The sequence below is a fragment of the Triturus cristatus genome, chromosome 1_2 (genome assembly GCF_964204655.1).
Source record: "Triturus cristatus chromosome 1_2, aTriCri1.1, whole genome shotgun sequence".
Classification (NCBI taxonomy): domain Eukaryota; kingdom Metazoa; phylum Chordata; class Amphibia; order Caudata; family Salamandridae; genus Triturus; species Triturus cristatus.
The window spans coordinates 362,955,058-362,980,115 of record NC_140580.1 but is presented as its reverse complement, the minus strand read 5'-3'; the positions used below and the strand labels follow the sequence as shown (position 1 = coordinate 362,980,115).

Below are 25,058 nucleotides of genomic sequence, written 5' to 3'. Positions count from 1 at the left end.
GCAAGTGGCTCCTTATACCCAGATTTCTGCAAAGTGGAGCTAACCAGTATTTCCTTGGTCTATTGTAAGCTGGGCAAAAGAACAGAAGGTGAATTTCCTCCTCATCATGGATACAACACCCTGGACAGATTTTATCATCCCTCTTTGTCCATTTGTAGGTAAAAGTTTTGATAGGCAAAGTCCCTAACCTCCATTGAATGAACTCAATGATGGATTAGGTCTAGTTTTGGATGATGGATTGAATATCATGAACTTGGTCTTCTCTGTGTTGATCTCTAGACCATATTGACTACAGAAAAGACCGAATCCATCTAAAATCCGTTGGATCCCCATCGGGGATTTTGAAAGCAGGAGGGTATCGTCCGCAAACATAATGGCTGGTACCCTCCTGCCTGCCAAGGATGGAGCGTCATTGTCCCCAATAGTGTCGAGATGGAATATGACATTATTGACATAGAGGCAGAACAGGGTTGGCGCCAAAACGCAACCCTGTCTTACCCCTCTAAGGACTGGGAACCTTGATGACAATGCTCCATCCCTCCCACACCTGACCTGAGCAAAGTTGTTATCGTGAAGCCTAATTATGGCATTTAATAGATGGATCGGAACGCCCAGCTCCTTTAGGACCTCCCATAATTTCTTACGGGGAACCAGGTCAAAGGCTGACCTCAGGTCCACGAACACCATGTACAGCCTCCCCCTCTCGATACTCACGGTTTTCCAGTAGAGGAGAACGAGACGGAAGATCTGGTCCATGGTGGACGTGTTTTTCCTGAAGCCAGCCTGAAGGGGGCTAAGGATTTCCTTTTCCTCCATCCAATCTAAAAGGTGGTTCAGTAGGAGGCGAGAATAGATTTTTTGGGGAACATCTATGAGGCTGATCGGCCTGTAGTTGGCCGGGAGAAGAGGAGAGCCCTTTTTAAAAATAGGTACTATCTCTGCCCCCAGCCAAGTACAGGGGATCTCCATGCCTCCCGCAATGGAATTAAAGAGAATGAGGAGGTAAGGACCCCAGATCTCTGGATGGAGGCGGAAGAGATCACCAGGCAATCTATCGAGACCTGGGGCCTTCCCCCTCGCCAGACCCTCTATTGCACTGACCACCTCACCAAGGGTAAATTACAGTCCAGCTACAGGAATAGATAAAACAGTGGAGGCTGCATCACTGGCAAAACCAGAGGTTTCTTGATACAATTTGCCAAAGTGGGCCTCCCAGACAGAAGCTGCAATGTTTGGCTCCAGCGCAGCTTTGGGTTCTCCTGCGCCGGTATTTACCAAGGACCAGAATTTTCTCGGGTCCCTCGCTTGTAATGCTAGTGTGAGGTCCTGCCATCTATTCCAATCCCATTCCGATCGTGCTAATGCCATAGCTTTCCTATAGTTCCGCCTGAGCTCAATAACCTTGCCCTTGTCAGAACCTACTTTTATTGTATTTATTAGTTCTGACTTAATCTTTTTGCAAGAAGAGTTGTACCAGGTTGGGGTTCGAGTCTTTTTCTTTCGCAGAGGTACCACTGAATAGAAAACTTCGCCTAAAGCTCCCACTAAGTCTTCATGAATTAAGGCTAACTTTTCATTGAATTCCAGGGGTCTTGGCTGAGTAATTAGTATGTCCAATTCTTTTAGTTTGGGGAGTACTAGTTGATACATTTTACTTATAGTCTCTTCTGAGTTTGCCAGTTTCCCCCATTTGACCCTGCGTCTATTAGAGCTAAGAACCAGATTCCCGAGGTCCTCACTGGGCTCGGCGGAGAGTGATCCACCAGCACGTATGGGATGCACCATATCCAGTAGAAGTGCGTTGTGATCACTGTCCGTTCTTGCAATTACTCTGAAGTCCTGGACCTTAGACCAAAGGCCGGTATCTACAAAAATATAATCCAACCTAGATTCGTGGTCCTTTCCTATTAAAGGTGCAAGGTGAAGGGACATCAGAGGAGGTACGGCCGTTGCAGGCCCTTAGGGAAAAATTTAGTGTTAAGGACATGATTTGTACAGCAAGAGGGGACCAAGATTTAACATGGGGAGATTGACATGGCGGGACACCCCAGAAGTCATCTTCAGCCGTAAGGGCACCTTCCTTTAGACCTTCCAAGGGTTCAAAGTGGCAATTGAGATCACCACCCATCACTATCTTGTAGTCATTTGGAAGATGACACAAAAAAAACAAAAGATCGTCTAGTGTAGGGAATTCAATGGCCACACTAACTGGGCGGGAATACACATTAATAATTGCCAGGTTTAAAGCATTAGGCCACTTGAGTAGGACACACTGTATGGCCTGCGAGAGCGTTGGTACACTCTCCGCGTTACACCCAATGTGACTAGCTACCCAAACCGCCAAACCACCAGATGGCCTCCCTTTACCAGTCCAAATTGCATTAATTTCAAACACTGCATATCCTGCTCTGCACAGCGGTTCCCTCGCCCAGGAATCTTGAAAAAGGCAGATATCACTATTGCCTACTAGGGAGTCCCAATCATTTGTATATAATTTATTAGCAATGCCCGCCACGTTCCAAGAAAGAACCTTTAAGGTTTCAACTGGAGGCTCTAATCCTAATCCCCCAGTTTTCTCCAGTACAATGTCCAATGTTGGAGCTATGGGCACTTGCAATGGTATTTCCAAAATAGATGGAACAGTAGGGGCAACGATGGAAGCAGGCGGGACTATCAAAGTTAAATTATTATTATTATTACCCAGTGGACTCTGAAGTAAATTGGTTACTTGACCATGGGAGCTGGTAGATGTTAGATTCTCCCATCGGGGGGCATCAAATTCTCGAGCGATGATATCTGTCTCACCTCTCACGATCCCCTGTCCCTTGTAAGGTCAATCGACCTGGTCGAGACAACTATATCTATTAGGGTGTGTATAGTTGCCGTAGTTAGTAAAAACATTGCGAGTGGGCCTGAATCTAGACCCATCGTCGACAGATCCCACCCTAGTCCAACCGTCGTCCCTACTCATAATCGAGTCACATGTGTTGGGATAAAAATGTGACAGATGGACCAATTCAATGGATGTGGCTCCTGTACTCCCAAACCAGTTACAGATGTAAGACACAACATACGGATTCTTAAAACTAACAATTATACAGTCCCCCACACTTTTCTTAACGGTATATCCAACCCATGGAACCCTTCTGACCATAAGGATTTCTCCTCTGAGATTAGGTGGTAAAGGCCTATGGCTGTTTAGCCAGCTAATAACCTTATTACGTAAGGAGTCATAGGGTTCCGCCACATTACCACAGAGCACAGGTACCCCCTTCAAGACCACAGTATAAACTGCCGCCTCTGGGGGCAGATTGACTATTTTTCGCCGGTTTCTCCTGGCCTGATGTAAGGGCCGGGGCAGCTAAATTCGACCTCCTGACTGTTACTATCGGGGGTAGTTGCCTAGAAGGAGATACAGGGGCAGGTTTTGACAATAGGATTGGAATGATGTTTTCTAAGGAAATAGCTGTTGGGAGTGCAGGGGACAAAGTAACTGGATTAGTAGGTGTGAGAGAGGTCCCAGCAATAGTCCCATGAGCTCCATGCGGACTTGCTCTTTGGCCTACTACTAAGTCTAAAAGTCCCTTTCGCAAGTCCAGTAAACACATTTCCATATTAGCCAAGCGGTCTTCTAGGGGGGTAAGCATCTCCCTCAGTAGGGTGCGAAGACCTGAGAGAGTGAAATCCCCCACCCCTACTGGAATATGTTGACTAGGGAGAATTTTTGCCGAAGTCTGGTGGGGCAAAGCCCTTGTTTTAAGAGACAAATTTAGCCCTTTGTTAGCTAAACCCGGTTGGTTTCCCTCACCCCTAGAATTAGGCTTGGAAACCTTAGGTTTTCTACCCCCTGTCGTATAAGCCCTTTTTTTCCTTTTCAGAGTAGCTCCCTCCTTCTCACCCTGTAGTAGCTGCATTGGCTCCCTGTCAGTAATTATATTCATATTAGAGACACCCCCTTCGGCATTAGTTTGGGGTAAGGGGACCTTACATGTTGGAAGGGGTAATATGCTGAGCTCTACAGTGGCAAAGATATCACAATCAGTAGAGGGAGTAACAGAGCAATTTGGGTCAGGTAAAACAGGCGTGCCATTTATCCCCCCTGAGACTAATGGTGTACAATTAGGCGTCTGTTCAGGAGTAATGGCATGAGCAAGGGGTCCCAAAGAAGATCTCCTAACCCAATCGATTCCTTGCGAGATACGCCTTTCAAGGATAGTGATCTCATCAATGAGAAGGGACCCCGCTTTGGCAAAGTATGTGTCCAGAGTACCTGTTGTCCTCCCGGTTGCCAATGCGCTTTTGCTCCTCGTTTCTCTGGTCGTCATGGTCTCAAACACAGCTCCAAGAATAAGGTAGGGACTTTAGGCAAGGGATGTGGGCCCAAGCCCTAACTCGCCCGTTCTCGAACGGCCTCAAACGGCCCGCTCTTTGCCCGGTCTTCGCCCCGTGCTGAGTCCCGCGCGCGTCCCGCTAGCGCGTGTGCACAGGGCGTTTGAAATAGGAAGTAGATGAAGAGGAGGAGAAGCGGGCGGGAAGAGGCCCCAGCTGCAGCAGTGATGTCGTCGCTATGCAAGCTGGTCCTCGCAGTCCCGCCGGCAAGAAGGCCACTCAACACAAGCTCCCAGGGGACAGGCAGAGTCCGATGTTGCAGGATTAGTAGCCCAGGAATGTCCAGAAAACACCGTGGTCAAAGTAGCAGCGGCGAGCGGCTCCCGCGAAGCGGGGGCCGCGAGTCTTAAATAGTGCTGATGGGAGGAGCGGGCGGGAAGAGGCCCAAGCTGCAGCGGTGATGTCGTCGCTATGCAGGCTGGTCCTCGCAGACCCGCCGGCAAGAAGGCCACTCAACACAAGCTCCCAGGGGACAGGCAGAGTCCGATGTTGCAGGATTAGTAGCCCAGGAATGTCCAGAAAACACCGTGGTCAAAGTAGCAGCGGCGAGCGGCAAAGAATCAGTTGTAAGTAGCACCACACACAGTGGGCTCCAGGGGGAGGCCAAACCATATGCTAAGATACTGGCATAAGAACCACGACTGGAGTCGAGAAAGTGTCTAGATCACGTAGAATTGCTGGGACCCCAAGGAACCACCCAAGGTGAGTAGAAAGTGACCCCACGGAGGACGGGTGCAGTGTGCTAACACAACCGCGGGCTCCGTACAATTCTATGGGGAAGTCGCTGTAACAATTTTACAGTTTAAGGACCATTCTCAGTGGACTTTGAGGAAACCCTTTGGAACTTAGGAGGTTGGAGAGCCACCCCACCCATGGAAACCATAGTACCCGAGTTACCTATCCCAAAGGAGCCGGCTGCACAGGCCTAGATTGCTGTCGGAAACCGATGTCGTTCTCAGTGGAGGGCTGCGAAGAAGAGCAGCAGCCGGGAAGGAGAAAAGTGTCCGTAGGAATCCAAGGGTGGATTTGAGATGGAAGGAACCTGAAGGCAGAGGGGACAGAGTCTGGGTCACTTCAGGGTGACCAGGGGCTCGGTAGACAAATGCCCATCGATGTTGGGTGCTTCAGGTGCGAAGAAGGGATGCTTAACTCTGCAGACATGAGGTCCAAGAAATGTTGAGGATGACCAGGATCTGGATGCGAGCTGTCCCACGAAGGATATCGAGTGCTGAGGGGTCACTGTCCCGCTTGATCACCAACAAGCATTGGCAACAGCAACCCATGCAGGAAGGTCAAGTAGGTTACGGTGTGGACCAGCAAGGTCCAGAGCACTCAGCAAGCAATGGGGAGTCAGGGCACATCTGGAGCAACCAGGAAAGCCCAATAGGAATCAAGATGACCCTCAAGAGGACCCACAGGTCGAATGACCAAGAGTCACAAGGGGACCTCAAGAAAGATCACAAAGTACCAGCCCATGGAGCACTCGGTTCAACGAGGCTAGAGTTCTTTGGTGGAAATACTGCTCAGGGCCAGGACTACAAGGAGTCTAAAGCACAAGCTCGGGAATTGCCAACAAATATATGCACTTGCAAAAGTACGCTGTGCACAGGGGTTCAGGTTATGCGGTCCCCACGAGGGATACTGGCCTCAAACTCGATGAGAGGGCAGATCAACCTCATGGAACTTTGGAACCCACCTCCTGTGTTGCTGGAGCCTTCAGAGTCCGCAGCAGCTCAGGATCAGCAGACTGGTTAGTTGTGTTACAGTGCCTGCGAATGCAGGGGAGTGACTCCTTCCCCCCAAGGGAGATTCTTCAGTTGTCCTTAGTGCACCACAGGTCCTGCACGGAGCCTGTATGGTGCAAGGGCACAGACAATGTTTTGGACAGAGAGGGAGACAAAGTCGGGCCCAGTCGAAGTCCAGAAAAGTCCAGAGTGTCCAGATGGTCGAAGGTCAGTGATTTCTTGTTGCAGAATCTTGTCCATGTAAAATCTAGAGTCTAACAGTCAGGTAAACCCTTCTGTGCCCACGGGAGAGGGTTGGACAAATTTAGGGGACCCTCCTAGGGGAGGTTCAGGACAGAGGGGAGGTTACTCCCATGTTCTTTGTCCAGTTTCGCGTCAGACCAAGAGCCAACGGCTCCCAGAACTGGTTTGAGCTGGACTATGCACAGGGACACCAAATATACCCCAGGTGCAGACTTTCAGGCACTTTGGAAGTGCACCCACCCAGCCCCAATACATTAAATCCTGTCTGGGAGGTGGTCACACCTCCCTGTGACCAGATGGCTATTGTGCTTCCTTCCTCTTGGCTCAGCAGCTGGAGGGCAGAAATGTGTCTGTGGTCGGCAGCATCCATTTTGTGCTGACCGGGTCAAGAAGGCTGGCACCGGAAAGACCAGTGACCCCACGAAGCTCACTTCAGAAGGGTGGAATTATACCTCCCGCAACGGTTACCGATGTGGAGGTATGATTCCAATAAATTTGATACCAAAGACGACATGTTTCGTTTCAGCCGTTTTCGAGATAGCATTTACAGCGAGGTTATAATGCACCTCTACCTATATGTCTGGCTGAGTCACAGGCAACCCGAGAGAATGGTCTCTGAAGGCTACAGAGGGGCTCTGCTCATGCAGGGGCACCCTCTCAAGTAAAATCCAGCACCCTGCCTGCAGGATTGTTAAGGCCTGCTATAGGGTGACATAAGTTTTAAGTGTAGTGATCTATAGATATAGTAAACCTATATCTAAAGTAAGTGGTGCAAGCACCAGCTTACACAAGTTTCAATGGCAGGCCTGTAGTTCCATTTCGCATGGCCTCTCATAGTTGGCATAATACATGCTTCAGCCCATGGAAGGCCTCTGGGGTACCCATGCCCTGGGTCTATGTGTACTACACACTAGGGACTTATAAGGGTGCCCCAGAATCCAATCTGGAGTGTACCAAAGTACATGGCATAATGTTTCAAGGAGAAAGCAGATAGACTGGGGTCCTGATTAGCAGGATCCCAGTCAGACTTGTCAAAACAGTGGTACATCGAGCAAAAAACCACGCGTGGGTTTACTACGCATGTCGGTTCCACACGGTCTGACCCACGCATGGTTTAGCCACATATATGCCTTTACCACACATGCCTTTACAATGAAATATCTGTTCTTTAGGCATGTATAGCAAAGACTTTTCAGGTAAGTGCTACCCCTGTCCCCTGCCCCCCACCCTGAGACCTAAAATTACCCCCTACCTCCTCAAAACCAAACCCCTCCCTCCTCGAGCCATAAAAACTTCCATGTCCACAGCCATAAAAACTACCTGTCCTCCCCTGAGACCTAAATACTACCCTGAGCCCTAAAAATTACCCTGCCCCCAGCCCTAAAAAGTATCCTGATCCCTGCCCTGTAGCTGAGCCCTGCAAAGCCCCCAAACTCCTGACCTGAGACCTAAAACTAACCCCTACCTCCTGAAAACGAACCCCTCCTCCGAGCCCTTAAAACACCCCTGCCCACCAAAGCCCTAAAAACTACACTGCCCTCCCCCAGCCATAAAAACATCCCCGACCCCCCAGCCCTTAAACCTACCCCTATCCCTTATAAACTGCCCTCAGCCCCTCAAAACCTGGCCCGAGCCCCACTTAACTCAACGCCTCCCACCTCCTCTCCCTATCCTTCCTGTTTCCACCTATTCCAGGCAGCAACTGGACCACGCTCTGCCTTAACCATGCAGGCATATACGTGGTTATGGCAAGCGTGAAAGTGCTTGCAGAGCTGGAACACGTGTGGCTCTGCCCGAGTTGTTCCAACCGTTTCCTATGCTATACCAACATAAAGCCCACACATCTAGAAATCTAGAAGCTGAATTTCCTTAAACTACAATCTTTATGATGTGGTTCAGCCAGCTGATTCTCCTTTTTCCTCATATTTGGAATTTACTATAAAAATTGAAGGATTTACAATTACCACCAATGTCAAAATCAGACCCATAGTGTTTTGAAGAGTGGCAGCTCATCCTGAATGGCACTATATAAAATCAGTGAATTTAATAACTACATGTACTGTTCCTCAAATTTCAGACTCATAACACTGAGTTAAGTGATATTACAAGAGGGAACTGACAGAGGTTGAGGAATTGGACACGACAATGTATGAACAAATAGATATATTTTATATAAGTGGTGTTGAAAATGGTAGGAAATAAGTGGATTCTGAACAGATTTTTATGACAAGCGAAAGAAGTAGGATGTATTCTTGCATAAGCAATCCCAGTAGATATAGGAAAGCACAATAAAGCTGATCTAAAAAGGCAGATTTTCTGCCTGGGAAATATTTAATGAACCGTGAAGAGAGTTTGACTACAACATGGGAAATGTCAACTCGAAATGGCGCCCTGTTTTGTCCTGTAAGAAAAAAATAAATGCAAGCCTCAATCAACTCCAGCTTAATCTTCCTGGCTCTTTTGGCGCGAGGTTCCCCAACAATGCCTGACAACTCATTCATCCACCTCACTAAAAAGCTACATTTCATGTCTGATCATCTGCGTCAGCCTGATGAAGGCTCATAAATCAGCTGTCTCACTGCCCAGGTCACCTCATGCATCGCTTGACCCCTTTCATAACACATGATTTATAAATGGAAGTCAATTTTTTTCCTCCCCTCTCCACGCCAGATTTATAAACTTCACTGGACCACGTTTAATGTAATGTGCACTTCGATGGCATGCTTATGAGACGGTAAATTTATTGTCGACGAACTCTTACCTCGAAAAAATGACATCAATGCAAAGTGGCTCCCATTTCGCGCCTGCCAATAACCTACTCATCGGATTCTCCCTCCCTCCTGATTTTTTTTTTTCTGTTCGATGACGGTGACGGTTGTGTTTATGAGGTCATTAAAGGATATATATAAGGCAAAATCCATTTGAGGAGACACCAGTGAGTCAAGAGTAGCAGTCAGAAAGAGTTATACCTCTGATCCGCCGCAATGAATAACCTTGTGGTGTCTTGCTTCATTTTCATCACCATCTCCTGCCCGCTCTTCTCACTCCCTATTGACCGCTCCGGAGAGGTCTCGTATCAGTTTCCAGGTAAGACGAGTTCTAACCATTCATAGTTTATTGCATACTTTTTTTCTGAACGTTTTTCTAAGCAAAATTTTGAATGAGATAAAATAAATTCAGTGTGATGATTTAGAAAATGTTCAGGAGTAGACTTTGCTGAAAGTAACTCTTTTTAAATTTAAAAGTTAATTCCTTAACAGTGTTTCAGAGAAGGAAAAATATTTCACTTGTTTAAGTTAGATTATGTGGGTGTTGTGATCATTATTATTGGACCAGCTTTGAAATTAACTCTGAGGTAGCAGAGCATGCTGAAATTGAGACCTGCATTTTAAGACACATACTAATGTATAGAGCAGAACCTCACATTATGATGTTATTGTATAATGTCTAAGTTGAACTTTTTCCCTCTCGTCTCTAAATTGATCTCACCAGACAAAAAGCAAACTGCAGGGTATCCACACAAATGCATACGCAGGTCCCTGTTTTTTTGCCATCCCGGCAGTAATGACATTTTACCACAGCCACTCCCTATAAATGAAGCAAGATTTGCAATCGATGTGAACTATTCGATCGTGTTCCATGGTTAAATTTACTCGCACGTGGGATATGTGTAGATTTATTACACTCCATGGAGCGTTGCATGCACCCCAGCACAGCAGTCTTCGAGAATCACCTTACAGCTCACACCACCGCTGCTGAATACGCAGCAATTAACCAGCGGTGGGAAAACCCCTGCGTGTAAAGCGCCGCGTTGCCCCAGTGCATTAAGGTAGCGCTAGCAGAAAAAGAACTGCCAATAACATATGTTCTTTTGTACAGAGATCATGGAATCAAACAAATAGCGTCACACCAATTCTTTTTGTTTTGTAATTATTCCAAATCTGAAGACATGTAGTAGACATCCATCTTCGTTCGCTTACGATTGTTATTTTCTGCTGATAATTTGTAGATTTTCCCTAGTGTCCTCTGGTAGTTCCAATTGAAGAGTTTTTTGTGACCAGAGTTCACGTGATGTGCCGTGCCCGCTCCCGTTCACTTGCACTTGAACCGTGTGTGCTTGGGCATAAATCAGTCAACCGCTGGCATTGCGCGTTAACTGCCTGTTTGAGGTCTGGCAGGGTGCCGCGCCTGTCAATTCTTATGTTCAGGTTTTCAGCGTCTAATTTATCCCCGCCATAACAGTTCACATAGCTTAGTGGGCTGTGCACCTCCATCAGAGATGCGTGTGCACGTGCGTAGAGTTCAGGTCACTTGCGCTACTTTCAACGGACACCACTGAGTCGGGTATTAATAAGATAAGAACCATTATAAAGTACCGAGTAAGTGCGCTATAGTATTAGTTTGGCGATCAAATTCTCACATAATTAGCTTGTGAAAACGCAGTGTGCAACAGCATCAGAGGCGCAACTAGAGCCACATTTCGGGGGGGGGGCTAAGAAAAAAATTCGGGGGGGGGGGGGCCGAATCGTTTAAGCCATAGGCAGAGTGGAGCTGCAGGGGCTCTTAGAAGGGGTGAAACAACAGCGAGGCCTCATTAACATGCAAATGGTCTTTTAAAGACCTGTGAAGTGCTCGGGTGCGGCTGTGTTGTGCCCGGGAAGCTGTCTCATCCCGGGCTGCCACACACGAGGGGGGGGGCTGAAGCCCTGTGAGTCCAATGGGTGTTGCGCGCCTGAACAGCATGGTATTTTATGTCATCCAATGCTACGCTGTGTTCTGCTGTATTACATTATGATAAAGCTGGCATGTTGCCTTATGTCAGTCATGTTACGTTACATGAATTATGCTGTATTATGTTTTGTAAATCAATTTTACATATCATGTTATGTCCTGGTCTGTAATGTTACTCTCAATCATAGTTTGGCATGTTATGCTTTGTTGTGCTGTTTGCATGATGTTAATGTGTTTATGTTACCTTATGTAGTATAATACATTATCTCATGTTATGTTGTTATGTTATTTACAACTGTGCTTTATTGTTTTACCTTTGTTTTTCCGTGTTACACAATGTTAATGTGGTTATTTTACCGTATGTTCTGCAAGGTTACATTAACTTCTGGTTCCTTAATGTACACGTTATGCTGTGGTATGTTCTGTTGTGTTATGTTTCATAATGGCACTTACAGAGCACACAATCTGGCACTGAGATGGCATCTCTTGTCAAGGTGGTGCTGTACCATCTACTGACGCAGGTTTGCAGTTACAGCATAGTACAACTAACAACTGAAATGAAAGTAAAATTTCTAAAGCACGGCAATTACCCTGGAGTATCTAGGCGCTAAGCCGAAAACTCCCTTGAGGACCACACGAGCCTTTAGATGCTTTTTAGACCCATCATAATGAGTTAGATAATAGGAAAAGATGAAGAGCTGTCCACATCCTGCTGTTATGCTGCCAAAACGTTTACCTCCCCCAGTGCTTTTACTTGTCCCAGCTAGAGAGACATGGGAAGATCCCAGACAGCTCCTGGAATTGTAAAGCGCTGGATGTTGTTGCAGGAAAAGAGAGACGTTCTGAAGGAATTGCTTTCTGGACACTGCACAGGACTTCAATTTGATCCCTTGCTTAAGCGATTGCCAATTTAGTCTGTGAAATATTGGAGAGAGGATTGTGCTGCTGGATCCCCATCAGCAGTCGCGCACCCCGGAACTAGTTATATCACAGACTTACACAGCATTCATAAGTACAGAACAGCAACAGTTCGGGTTCTCCCCAAGGACATGGAATCAATGGGATCCCAGTTCATCAGCCCAGATGCAGTTTGTAATAAACCGTAGTGATGGTGTCTTTTGGCTTGGGAGGTGACATCCCAAAGGTGGGATGTGTTGATCTCAGATGGGAGTCTTACGTACATCCCAAAGTTGGTACGAGTACATTAGGAGTTTGGTGAGTTAACCCTGAAATGGAATCAGATGCACGTCTCAAGGATAGGGTGTCACAGTCTTAAATGGAAGCTGATGCATGTAGTAAGGAGCATTGTAGACTGCAAAGAGACCTCCGGTAGAATAAGTACTATAGCTTATCTTGGTGGTGCACAGCCTATGGGTGGGCGTTGTAGTTTTGGGTGGGATCTCATGTAGACTAGAGAAGATTGATATAGCCGAGGGTAAAGTCTGCTATGAATCATACGGGTAGGCAATGTAGACTCAAACGGCATCTCAAGTTGAGAGAAGGAGTCAAAACGCGATGCAGCGCACGCAACGAAATTTGTTTTATTTATTTAAATGTGTACTTGCCTCCGTTCATCCATATTCCGGTGTTTACATTTCCCCACCCTGCCCCTCCCCCGCCCCGCCTCACTGCCCCCCCCGAACTCCATCCACGGACCACTACTGGGAGCAATACAACCCAACATGGAGTCCTATGTAAAGCCTTAGGGCTCGATTACGAATCGGGTGGTCCACAAACCACCAGACTCGCTGGGGCATTGCGGGGGCGGTCTTCCGACTGCCTTATTACAATTAGTGCGGTCAGACCGCCAGTGCCCCGCTGCAGTTTCCTGGCGGTGGTAGAGGTAGCAATATGCTTGGCAGGACCACCACAGTCCCGCAAAGCATATTGCCAGTTGCCTCTCTGCCATGGTTTTCATGGTGGTTCCTCCTCGATGAAAACCGTGGCAGAGGGGCCAAGGGGTGCATGCAGGGGGCACAACATGTGATCCTTTACAGGACAAGCCGTGTAGGGAGTGTTTTTGGAATTTCCCATTGAAGGGCTTATTTTCAGTGGCATCGTCTTGGGAACATAAAAAAAAGCCTGCCAGACATGAGAAACACTATATGGCGGGCATCGCGACCACAGGTTTGGCAGTGCAGCGGCGAGCCGGACCCGGCGCCGCAGCCCCAAACTTCTAATCAGGCCCTTAATGTTCAGTACTGCAGCTTCCGATATTATTTTGTGGATGTCAGGTGGGTATAGAAATCATGCTTTGTGTCTCACTTACCACATGACTAGGGCTTTAAGTGGGCCGGGTCCGTCTGGGTTTCGGGCCAAGCAGTAATTAAAAATAGACATTGAAATGGGTCCCCATCAGGTCCTATGTCCTTAACTGCAATGGTAAAAACACTAATCGATTTCCGAACAATTAATGGTATAAATGTTAAGGTAATCCATGTCAGCGATTTACTTTCTTGTATATTTCACATGATTTATTTAATCTTGCATTCCATAAAAGTGTTATATCTATTTCAAGGATGTTGTATTTCTGTATTTTTTTTTCTGAATAGCATATTACTCTTGTGTAGTGCATTCTTCTAACTAAGGGGCATATCAGCAAGGACCGGGGATAATTATAGCTCAGCGCTCTTAGCGTGAGGATAATTATCGCTGGCCAACTCTGAATTTTATCGCGGAGATAGTGTGCTATCAGCAACGCTTATCTCCAAAGCAATAAAATTCAGAGCGCAAGCTGCCAATTGTGAGATTATCGCTGGAAATACAGCGATAATCCCACAAGGTTTGGCGATAGCTTGCTGATAGGGATAGACACACTTAGCCATGATATCCACCTCACATAGGATATCATGGCTAAGTCAGAAAAATACCAGACGTAAAAAAGCAGTTTTACCCGCGGTTAGCGCGGCTTTTTTTATCGCTAACAGGGTTAGCGATATCCTTGACAATAGAAGAAATGTCGCTTAGCGACATTTCTCCTATTCTTTTACTCTGGAGCGCCCCCTTTGCATCTCATTAGAGATGCAAGGGGAAGCATAGAGTAAAAGGGTGCTAACATGCGAATTTGCGTGTTAGCACCCTGTTGCTGATAGGGTGCTAGTTTTATCTCTGCATTTTTGGCTTTTAAAGCCAAAAAAGCAGAGATCAAGCCCTTGTTGATATGCCCCTAAGTCTTGTCCAGGAGTTTATAAGAGGCTACGACTGAAAGTCCAGGAGTGGAGGCTAAAGACAGTGCAAGTTACTCAGTGTGCTAGTCAACATTATTATTTACCCCAATCATTCTTGTTACTCATTTATCTTGAACCGACAACATTTGACAAAGCCAATACCTGGTTTTAGGTGAATGTCAGTTGTTGTGCTGTATGTGTGAATGCAATAAAAGAAAGCTCAGGGAGGATCCAAAATACCTGTTGTGTGGCACATGATGGAAAACACAGAAATGTAGATTATATGTTTTAGCCGTGCCATTTATTACATAGGCCACGCCCCTTTTGGACATTAACCCCTTCATCCCTCTTAAAGCCTTGCATATGATGTTAGAGTGTTGTCGTCTCTGATGGAAGCTCATGTCTTGTTTTTGTAAATTGTGATGCTTAAGACATTTATGACAATCTTTTCTGTTTACAGTCAAATGAATGAATGCATTAGTTAGGCCACATTGCTTCAATCATACTAAAATATACATTTTTTGATTGGCAGATAAATGGCTGGACATTCAGAAATACGATCAGCTAGGACTGCCGCTTATTTCATACGTTTTTTAAAAACTTTTCTTACCCATAGAGGTTATTTTGGAGTATTCTAGAAGACTGCAACTGGTTAATCATTCATTCATACATTCACTTATCGTAGATACTAACATTCGAACTCATAAATCTACTCGATCAAAAGAAATAGCTTTCAATTTAGAGAATTAGTTTCATGCATCCCAAATCAAATCCTATATTACAATTACACTGTGCTGATGATAAAAGCAGTAAGGCTCCATTCTTTGTGAAACATCAAAAGGTTCATCTATAGAGAAATGTCTTTGCACACTTATAATTCCCATAAGAATACTCCTTGTCTAAAATAGCATTATCTGGCCAAAAAAATTGACTGGATTGGGGACCTAAGCAGTTATGTTTGAGCGGTTACAGGATTAGTGCCAAAAAACAAGTTTTGTCCACCCTTCTCAGCTTTCACACACCTAATTATGAGGGTAGGAGAATATGGCCTTCACGATGGCAGAGCCACCACCTCTTTGTCTGTGGGAATACAATAAAGCAATGGCATCTTTGAGGGAAACTGAATTGAGCAGCTACATAATTTAGGCATGCCAATCTGCCACCATTTTAATTGGTCAACGTCGGGAAAGGCAGTCATGTAAACTTAGGATGGGCAAAGAACTCTGCTGTACCAGCAGAGTTAACGGAGTATTGCCCACTTTGCACTCGGCGTGGAGATCCCGAAAACTCTTCGAAGTGACACAGAGTGGACTTTTTCTTTTGCGTGGCTCACCAATGTTAAGTTGGCAAGCGCTCACGAGAAAAAAATGTGCGCTAGACCTCCTCCAAGTGAGATTTCTCAACGCGGATGGTCGTGTCCGCTTGTGTTGAGAAATCTGCCGCTCGCGTTGAGGAAGCTGGTGCTCGAGTAGAATTTCTACTCGAGTGGCAGAAAGCAGGAGGGTCCTCTGGCACGACACGTAGTGCTGTTTGCGCTGATTTTACAATGCAGGGCAAACTACCGGCGCTAAAAGTTAGTGCAAGCGGTGCAACTTAACAGGCTCAACAGCTCGCGGAACTCCACGTAGAGTAGTGGAGTTTTTCTGGCACTCTGCAAACTCCGCCCAGGCCTAATGTAAACCACAACACTCTTGCATGTAACGGCACAAAGCCTGTGTTTGGTCTGATAGAATTAAACTCCCAGTATATCCAGGACACTTTTGATATGGTTACTCTAAAGTATCTGCACGTTGGAATCATTGTCCAGTAAGCACATTAAACAGCAACAGTACCACCACAGAAGACAAGCATCAAGGAATTGCCGTCATAGAGCTTTTTCCTATAGTGGGTTCAACCATGCTGGCACGAGCCAGCTTGGGAGAGAAACTGTGCCTGCATGGATGCCTCATGGCCGGAGTTTCCAGAGGAGAGACCAGAGAGACTGAACTGAGTTTAAAAGCTGGTATCCACACAAATTTGGGGTATTAGGAGTTTTTTTCCCGAAATGGGGAATAACTGTTTGAATTCGATTTACAGGGTACTTTTGCAAGCAGTTTTTATCATTTTGGTCAAGATAACACTGGTTGTTTCCGCCTGCTGTCTGCAGGCAAAATATGTCAGCGCAACTGCTGGTAGGAGATAGGGTGATGATTTGTGGGGCAGTGGTGATGGGCTTGTTTGTGCCTGTCTGGAGGAGAAACAAATAGGACTGTGCAATGGTCCTGGCCACAGTTTCAGTCCCTTGCAGCCTCTCTGAAAGGCCCAATGTTTCCAGATGGATGAAAGCACTGTTATGTAATCTGGCACTTTAAAGTACTTCCTGAATAAGGTCAATAAATAAGCATCTATGCCCTGCCATGTTTTCATCAGTATTCATACAGTGCTGTCAGCCAATAGTATGGCACCAAAATGTTTTCTTTATCTTTTCCCCTTTTTATATGGTTCTTCAATTTGTATCCATCCATCATGTATGGTTGACAGCCTGTGTGTGGCTAGTAGGGATTGGTTGAATGTCCATATTAGCAATGATTCATGTGGAACCATGATAAAGTAAAATTACTTTGGTCCTGGTAAAGATCTTCCGATGTGGTGTGTGTACTGATCTATGTGGATATTTGCTGTGCTGTTGTACTGACTCATCGAGAAACAACAATGTCCTTCAACGCACCATTACTTGAATTTTGCTCTTAGCTGCGGATGGAAACTCCCGCCTCTCCGTAGTACCAGGTGATTGATGCTCCTCCCCCCGTAGTGGAGACTGTGATGGTGGACACTGCGAACGCGAGCGTGGTGAACGCTGTTAGCCGCAAGTGATATGTAACTTCTACCTTCGCCAACCGCTGTGAAAATGCTTTGTAAAACCCCGCGAATCGCCTGAATGTTAAACGGGGAAAAATCAACAAGTTCGGGAAACGGACCAGCGATCCACTGCTAAACCAAAAGTCAAGCTGCATGAAAACTCCGGCAGGGACGTGTTAAATGCGGAGTGCGGGGGCATTATCCTGGTGGAAGGCCAGGCCCCGCAGCTTCTCCACACTATCTGGTGGCCAGAGACCTGCGCTTTTTCTATGATTTAAGGCGGCAAAGAGCTCCGGTAAGATTGCGTTAAAAAAGCTGACTGCAAGAACAGCGGGTGGAGGAAGGTGTAAGGCTTTAAGACACTACTGGATTCCCTTTTTGAAATCAAGGGTTACCGCACCTACCTTCAGATTCCCGTATTTTCCCCTCTACCCAGAAACACCGTATTTTCCCTCTACCCAGAAACAATCTCATACAAACGATCTGATGAAATCTGAACAGCAAGGGGAGAAGGAGAGTAAAGGAGGGGGAAAAAGAACTGTAAATCTATAAATTATCCCTCTAAACTGGCTCTGAGAAAAAAAGAAGAAAAAAGTAGGACTCTTTAAGTCCAACTCTTGACCCAATTAACGCAGTAAGGGGAGACGAGGTGCCCGCTCTGCAGGGATCGCACCCGTTGCTTTAAGGACAAAAGCACTGGATAAAGAACTGAATATAGAATACAAGGAATTATGAGAGCGAATGCCAGGATTTGCTCAAATCCGTAAACTAGAGAAATGAATCTAGACGCTGGTTGCAGCACAAACTCAGCAACACTAGGAAAAACCGGGGGGGGGGGGGGGGGCGAAAAAGAAGGGGAAAAAAGAAGGGAAGGGAAAAAAAAAAGAAAAAATCCAGAGAAAATCCGGGCTAGCCCCCTAGCACAATTCGGGGGTTTTGTGTTGTGAGGAGCCAAGACCCAGGATATTTGCTACACACCTCTAGGAGTTAAGAAACCATAGCAAGATGGGGAGACATTTAAAACACGCAACTGCAGTAGCTAAAGTAGAGGCGACCACTGGGCTGAAAGCAAAAAAAACTGCTAATGCAAGCAAAAGGGACAGTTTCTCTTGTAAAGGCATCAAACCCAATAAATCTCTCAGGCTTAAATTCGAGCTTTGAGAGTTCCGCAGAAGATCTGACTGAACCTCAGTCTGAGTTACATCCAGAAGGAGACAACCTCATTGTGGTATTGGAAGGATCCAACGAAGTAGAGAAGGGGCAGACTGATTAACTAAATCCAGGGGCAATAAAATTGGAGCTGAAGAGTTATAAAGAGTTCCCTTTGTTCACAAAAAAGCCTATTCAGCTCCCAGTCATTCAAGATTCGGGACACTTAAATTCAGGTGTGGTAGCAACACCAGAGGTGGAGGAAGAAGAAGCAACAGCAGTTAATTATTTGGAGAGGTTACACATATCTCTACCGCCTCAGGAGGCCGTTCAAGATTCAATCCCGAAGGTGTTTACTCAGTTGGGGGAAGGTTGCCCGCCATATTATCAGGCAAGCCCTCAGGTTCCATTTCTCCATCCTTTGCACCCTGACTGATTCTCACCCGCTGACATTCTAGAACAGAATTTACCGAGCGGCTCGCAGTCGCAGGAAACATCTCAGGAAATTGCTCGAGCACCGATGGAGCGGGATTTGGAACCATCAGGTCAATTAGCCAGTCCCTGGAGTAAAAAGCTACAAGATGACTCGGAAATGTTTACCAGCGGAGTCAACATGCAACAGCTAGAAATTAATACTCTACTTAATCTTACACTGGATGAGATTCGGAATATGAAAAAATCTCAGGAAACAGAGATAGCTGTTCTCCATCTCCGTTTGGAAAAAAACGAAGAATCAGTTGCAGGCATCTCCGCAAGATTTCAGGAAGCCATATCTAGGATAGCCCATCTGGAGGACCAGATGGGTTCAATGATCCAGAAAATCAACTTGGTGACGGTCGATAAAATTGCCCTTGAGAACAAGCTTGAAGAATTGGAAAATCATTCACGTCGTTCCAATCTTCGGATTGTTGGAGTACCTGAGGGGATGGAGGGAACAATTACTCTTGTATGGGTGGAGACTTTCTTTAAGCAAAACAAAAAGTGCTTCCAGATTTTACAGGAGACCTAACATTAACTATGGCACATCGGGTCCCTGCCCACTCCATTCCTAATTCAAAGTTCCCTCGGATAATTCTGATTAACTTTGCTGATTTTAGTGTAAAAGAGAATATTTTGCCAAAAGCAATTCAGCAGAGCCAATTTACCATCAACGAGGGGGCTAAATTTCGGATCTTTCCAGACATGTCTGCGGTAGCGGCTCGTAGACGGAAAGAATTTGTGAAGCTCCTATACCTATTTAAAGCACAAGGTGCTCAGGCATCCATTGCGCAACAATCCAAACTTAGGGTGTTGGCTAAAGGGAAATTTCACATGTTTTCTCATATTGAGGAGGCTCAGGATTTACTGAAAGAGATTTCCACTGTAAAATATATCTCTGGTTGCTGTTGCTTGTTTTCCTTTCTGTTTCTGGTTTCTTTTTTTAATGACTAGCAGGAAAACTGCAAAATGAATTTGTGGGTACTTCTGATTTTTGGTATTTTTGATTGGCAGGTCTTCACTGTTGGGGGGGCAGATCATCTCGGGTGCAGGTCCAAGGCACCCCATAGCACAGAAGGGGGGGGGGGAGATGTGGTCTGCGGGGTCTGACGGGTCAACCACATTTCAGAGGGGGGTTCACGGGGTTTGGGGTGAGGGTGTTTGGGATTGTGGCAGTAAAAAGAGCAGTTGCAAACAGGATTTATATGATTTGAATATGAGTTTGATTTCAAAAACTTTACTGAGACATTGGTAATATATGAATCATGAATCATGAATTCAAACAATAGGTGTAGTATCATATCGTTAAATGCTAATGGTATTTTGAATAGACCGAAATATGGGGGGCTTATAAGATGGCTTACTACGTTAAAACTCCAAGTACTCTTCATTCAAGAAACTCATCTAAAAACTAATCTACCAAAGCTTTTTATTCCGGGGGTATTTTCAAAACCCTTTTTTGCCTCAGCTGTAGTAGCAATGAGGGGGTGGCTATTTATTTCAGTAGGGATCTGGCTTGGGAGTTTATTCAAGTAAAGAGAGATCCCCAGGGTAGATGGATATGGGTCATGGCAAAACTTAATGGGAACATTATGAATTTTATCAACTATTATGGTCCAATTCCAGACGATCCATGGCCTTTATTAAAACTTCACAAGCTTCTTATTGGGGTCCCTGGGCAGATGGTTTTAGGAGGGGACTTTAATCATATCCAAGATTTAGGAAGAGACACCTCGAACAGGAATAAAAAACCGCTGAAGCCAATGACAAAAACAGTCTTTGAGGCTATAACACAAGATCTGCAGCTATACGACACCTGGCGTAAAATTAATCCTGATAGTTATGAATATACCTGCTTTTCCCACCAGTTCCATACAGCTTCACAAATAGATTGTTTTAATATCTCGCTCTCTAGCTTTCACAGAAGCTGAAATTGATGTGAATGCTTTTTCAGACCACACTTATGTTAGAGTGAATCTTGAAAATGAGGACTTGGGGATGAAGAGGTCCAGGTGGCAGATGGACCGCCTCCTTCTCCAAGACCATCAATGGGTAGAAGGCTTTAGAGAGTGGATACTTGACTTTTTTTAAAGGAATGAAGGGTCAGCTGAACCTTTCTCGGTATGGGGTGGATTCAAGGCGGCAGTTCGCGGTCAGATGATTGATATTTCAGTAGCACAGGTGAAAAATCAACGCATAAAAATCGCGGAATTACAGCGAGCCCTGGAAAACGCTTCAAGTCTACGAAACTCCCCCTCACGGGGTCAGTGGGAAAAAGCGAAGAAGGTATTGAGTGACTTCTTGATTGTTGAGGAAATTAAAAGTTCATGGACCTATCAACAATGGGTCTATGAAGAAAGTCAAATGGTGGGAAAGCTTTTGGCGTGGTCCACCAGGACATGAAAAGAATCGGTCCTTATCATGGAGATAATAGATCCTAAGACTAGTTCTGTAGTGACTGATAGGGAAGGGATTGCTCGTGTCTTTGTTGAACACTATCAACAGCTTTACACCATGAAATATACGGTTAGCCAGGAAGCAATTGAGGAATATTTTGCAGGGGTAGATCTCCCGAGGTTACCCAAAGCTTAACTGAAAAGGTGCAATGTGAGATACTTCCAGCAGAAATGTTGGCAGCCGTAAAATCTATTGCTGGAGCTAAGGCTTGTGGTGAAGACGGTATGCCTATCGGATTTTATAAAGTATTCGCTAGCGAGCTGACTCCTTTTTTGACGAAACTGTTCAATCATGTTAAGCTTGGAGGTTTGGTACCCACTGAGTTTAAGAGGTCGATAGTGGTGAGTTTTGTGAAAAAGGATAAGAAGCACAATAATGTAAATTCATATAGACCAATCAGCTTGTTGAACGCTGACTACAAGATTTTGATGAAGATATGGGCACAGCGATTTACCCCACTAGCCCAGGAAGTGATTCATGACGACCAGTCAGGGTTCGTGGCCAGGAGAACTATGTCATCCAATGCAGGGATTCTGATTCAAGTGCTCGATTATTTTAATATCAATAAGACGCCGGCATGTATTATGATGGTCGATGCTGAAAAAGCATTCGATCTGGTTAATTGGGGTGCACTATTTTTTGGCCTAGGGAGGTTTGGCTTTCCGTCTCAAGTCCTTACCATGCTCCAGAACATCTACCAAGGGGACCAGGCTCAGTTGTTAATTAATGCAACTCAAGTAAGGTCAGTACACATCAATAGAGGGACCAGACAAGTGTGCCCACTCTCGCCCCTACTTTTTACATTTTTTTTAGAGAACCTCTGGCTGTCAAAATCCGAGCTAACATGGATTTCCAAGCACCAATTCAGGGCATGGCTAAATTAAAACTGTTTGCTGACGACGCTATATTATATCTTAGCCCTGAAAGACAGAACCTAGATCGGACGCTAACGGAATTTAGTCAATTCGAACTTATTGGGGGATATAAAATTAATCAAAATAAAACAGAGATTCTAATGCTGAATTCAGATATGGATTTTCTCCCGGAAAATTTAAAACAACAGGCTCTTAAATCAGATCCAATACGGTATCTAGGGATCTTTGTTACAAGCCAGTATGGACAGTTATTCAAATTGAATTACGAGGCAACAAGCAAAAAGATTGAGAAATTATTGGAAAATTGGTCTCGCCTACCGCTAACTTTGATTGGCCGTGTCGCACTTATTAATATGTCTATACTCACTCTTTAAAGGCCTTGAATCAATGATCAGATCGTTTGTTTGGAATAAGAAGTCTTCTAGAGTCAAACTCCCAGTGTTACAACTCGATGTAAAACTAGGTGGGCTGGCTTTACCGCACATTAAAACATACTACGAGGCAGCAATATTGGATCTAACTGCAGTACGATCAGACAATTACTTTATGGACAGGATGATACAAGAAGCCGGTTAGCAGACCCAAACATTCCTTAAAAACTCAAAGCTTCCAAAAAAACTAGGTATAAAACTCTTTTGGAGTTTTCTAGTAGATGACATGTTTTTTTCAAACAAAGTAGCTATTCTGGGTTTCACAAAATTAAGCGAGTGTAAAAGTTTGGGCCTTCATATTCACTCCAGCCGTTAAAAGAGTTGGAAGGATTGTGGGTTGGAAGTATTGGGACATTTTATTATTCAGGAAAGAGTGATTACTTGGCAGGAAGTACAGACTAGATCTCGGGACAGTAATAAACCTGTCTTTTTTGAATACCTACAAATAGTAAATTTTATCCAAAAAAATACCAACCTTATACTCTGTGGTACTCCAACCAAATTGGTAACTGCGCTATTTAGTGCTAACGTTAGAGGGGTTGACAATTGGTATCGGCTATTGAGCATCCAAAATGAAACACCTTTGGTAGAGAAGTTTTTGGAGAAAGTAACTCAGGAGACCCAATGTTCCTTCTCTAGTCTGGAGTGGCAGGCCATATCCCAAACAGGCAATAAGGCCTGTAAGAGCAGCCAATTTTAAAAGAATGGCATTTCTGTCCCGATGTTTGGCCTATTTCACCCCTAAGGTGTTGAATAAAATCCATCCCGAGGTGGAGAATAAGTGTTTTCGCTGGTTGACAGAAGGTGAAGGAGGATGGAAACATACATTCTTCACCTGTTCAAAACTAGGGATGTTCTGGGATAAGATTTTCGCAGCCATAAGCCGGGCATTTCAGAAATCACTCGACCCAACAGCAGAGGCAGTCCTCTTGGTATAACGAGCAGAGAGATTAATGTGTCTAAATTTGAAGGGACTTTTTTAGCTATTTCGACGCTGGTCGCTCACTCCCTAGTTTTACAGAATTGGAGATCAACAGAAGCGCCTTCATACAAGAAATGGCTAAATAAGATGAAGCATACCAGGACTTTGGAAGAAGCTTTTGCAATGCGTGTGGGGGCAATTAAAAAGTTTACTGCGACTTGGCAATATTTAGCTGCTATAGAAATATAAATCAGGTCGTTCTTTTGCACTATTCACATTTTTTGCACTTTAGCACTCTTGCACTTTAGAAACCCAGAAGATTTTATTTTAGATAGCTACTTGAAAATTGAGGCGAGAATGGAGTTAAAATAATATTAAACGGAAGGCAAAAGCAATATGGGTCGAGAATTGTGGGTTAGTTCATGAATCTGTTTTATGAACTCGCATATATTTTTTTTTCTCTTTTTTAGTATCTATTGTATCAATCCAATTGAAAAAATGTGTCCATGTTTGTTTGAAACTTGGTTTTTATGTATTTGATGTGATTTTGAGGCTAGTCTTATTACAATGTATATGTATTTCTTTACTTGATTCTATCCTACTTGCTCTGCTCAGCATTGAAGGGGAGTTAATTCCCCAACTTACAACTCGCCACGGGGCGCGTTTGCACAATGGTGAAGGAAGGGGGCGTGGCATGTGTGCAAACACGCCCTGTGACGCGTTTTAAGTTGGGGAATTAATTCCTCTTCAATCCTGAGGGTCCCTGAGGGCCAACTAGCCCACCAGGTACCTCCAGTATGTGCCAGGGAACTGCGTTACAGAGAGGTGTTCAGAGGCCACGCCCCTTTTTACAACACTCTGCAACGCAGCTCCGTGGCGCTTACTGGAGTTACCTGGTGGGCTAGTTGGCCCCCAGGGGACCTCAGGATTGAAGAGGAATTAATTCCCCAACTTAAAATGCCCCACAGGGCGTGTTTGCACACATGTCACCTCAGGCCACGCCCCCTCTCTTCACCACTGTGCAAACGTGCCCCGTGGCGCGTTTTAAGTTGGGAGATTAACTCCCCTTGAATCCTGAGGGTACCTGGGGTGCAACTAGCCCACCAGGTACCTCCATTAAGCCGGGGGGCGCGATTGCAGAGTGCTGCAGGGAGGGGGCGGGGCCTCCGGCGCGATGCCGGTCTTTTTTATTTTTTTAAGAACGGGTGCTGTGTAGCCCTCCTTCTTTTCCTATTTTATTGGCCCTAGGGACCCCATCCCCCCTGGGCCTGACAACTATTTTTATTTGTTTTTTTTAAATTGGAAGGGGACCCCGTGGCCCCCCTCCCAAGGCCATAATCGGCCCCGGTGACCCCATACCCTGGGGCATGGCAATTTTTTTTCTTTCAAATGAATAGGTGGGGGCTGCATTGCCCCCCTTCTTAGGCCATTTATGGCCCCGGGGACCCCATCCCCCGGGGCCGACCTTTGTTTCATTTATTTATTTATTATTATTTTACCACATTTTTGAGGAGGGGGGCCACTCCCGGGCCACTTCTAGCCCCGGGGACCCCATCCCCGGGGCTGGCCCTCTCCGTTGGGGACCGTGGAGGGGTCCCCAATCCCCCCACGGTCCCACCGGCTCCCCACCTCCT

At 45.5% G+C, this 25,058-nt stretch overlaps 1 protein-coding gene across 1 annotated transcript in view; it reads left to right on the top strand.

The window, feature by feature from the left end:
- The first annotated feature begins 9,324 nt into the window (after positions 1–9,324).
- The window catches only part of UTS2 (urotensin 2), a 40,466-nt gene continuing 24,732 nt past the window's right edge, over positions 9,325–25,058 (top strand). The window contains exon 1 of the mRNA XM_085614955.1: positions 9,325–9,464. Coding sequence (XP_085471081.1) covers positions 9,362–9,464 — 103 coding nt within the window. The 5' untranslated portion in view covers positions 9,325–9,361. The remainder of the gene's footprint in view (positions 9,465–25,058) is intronic.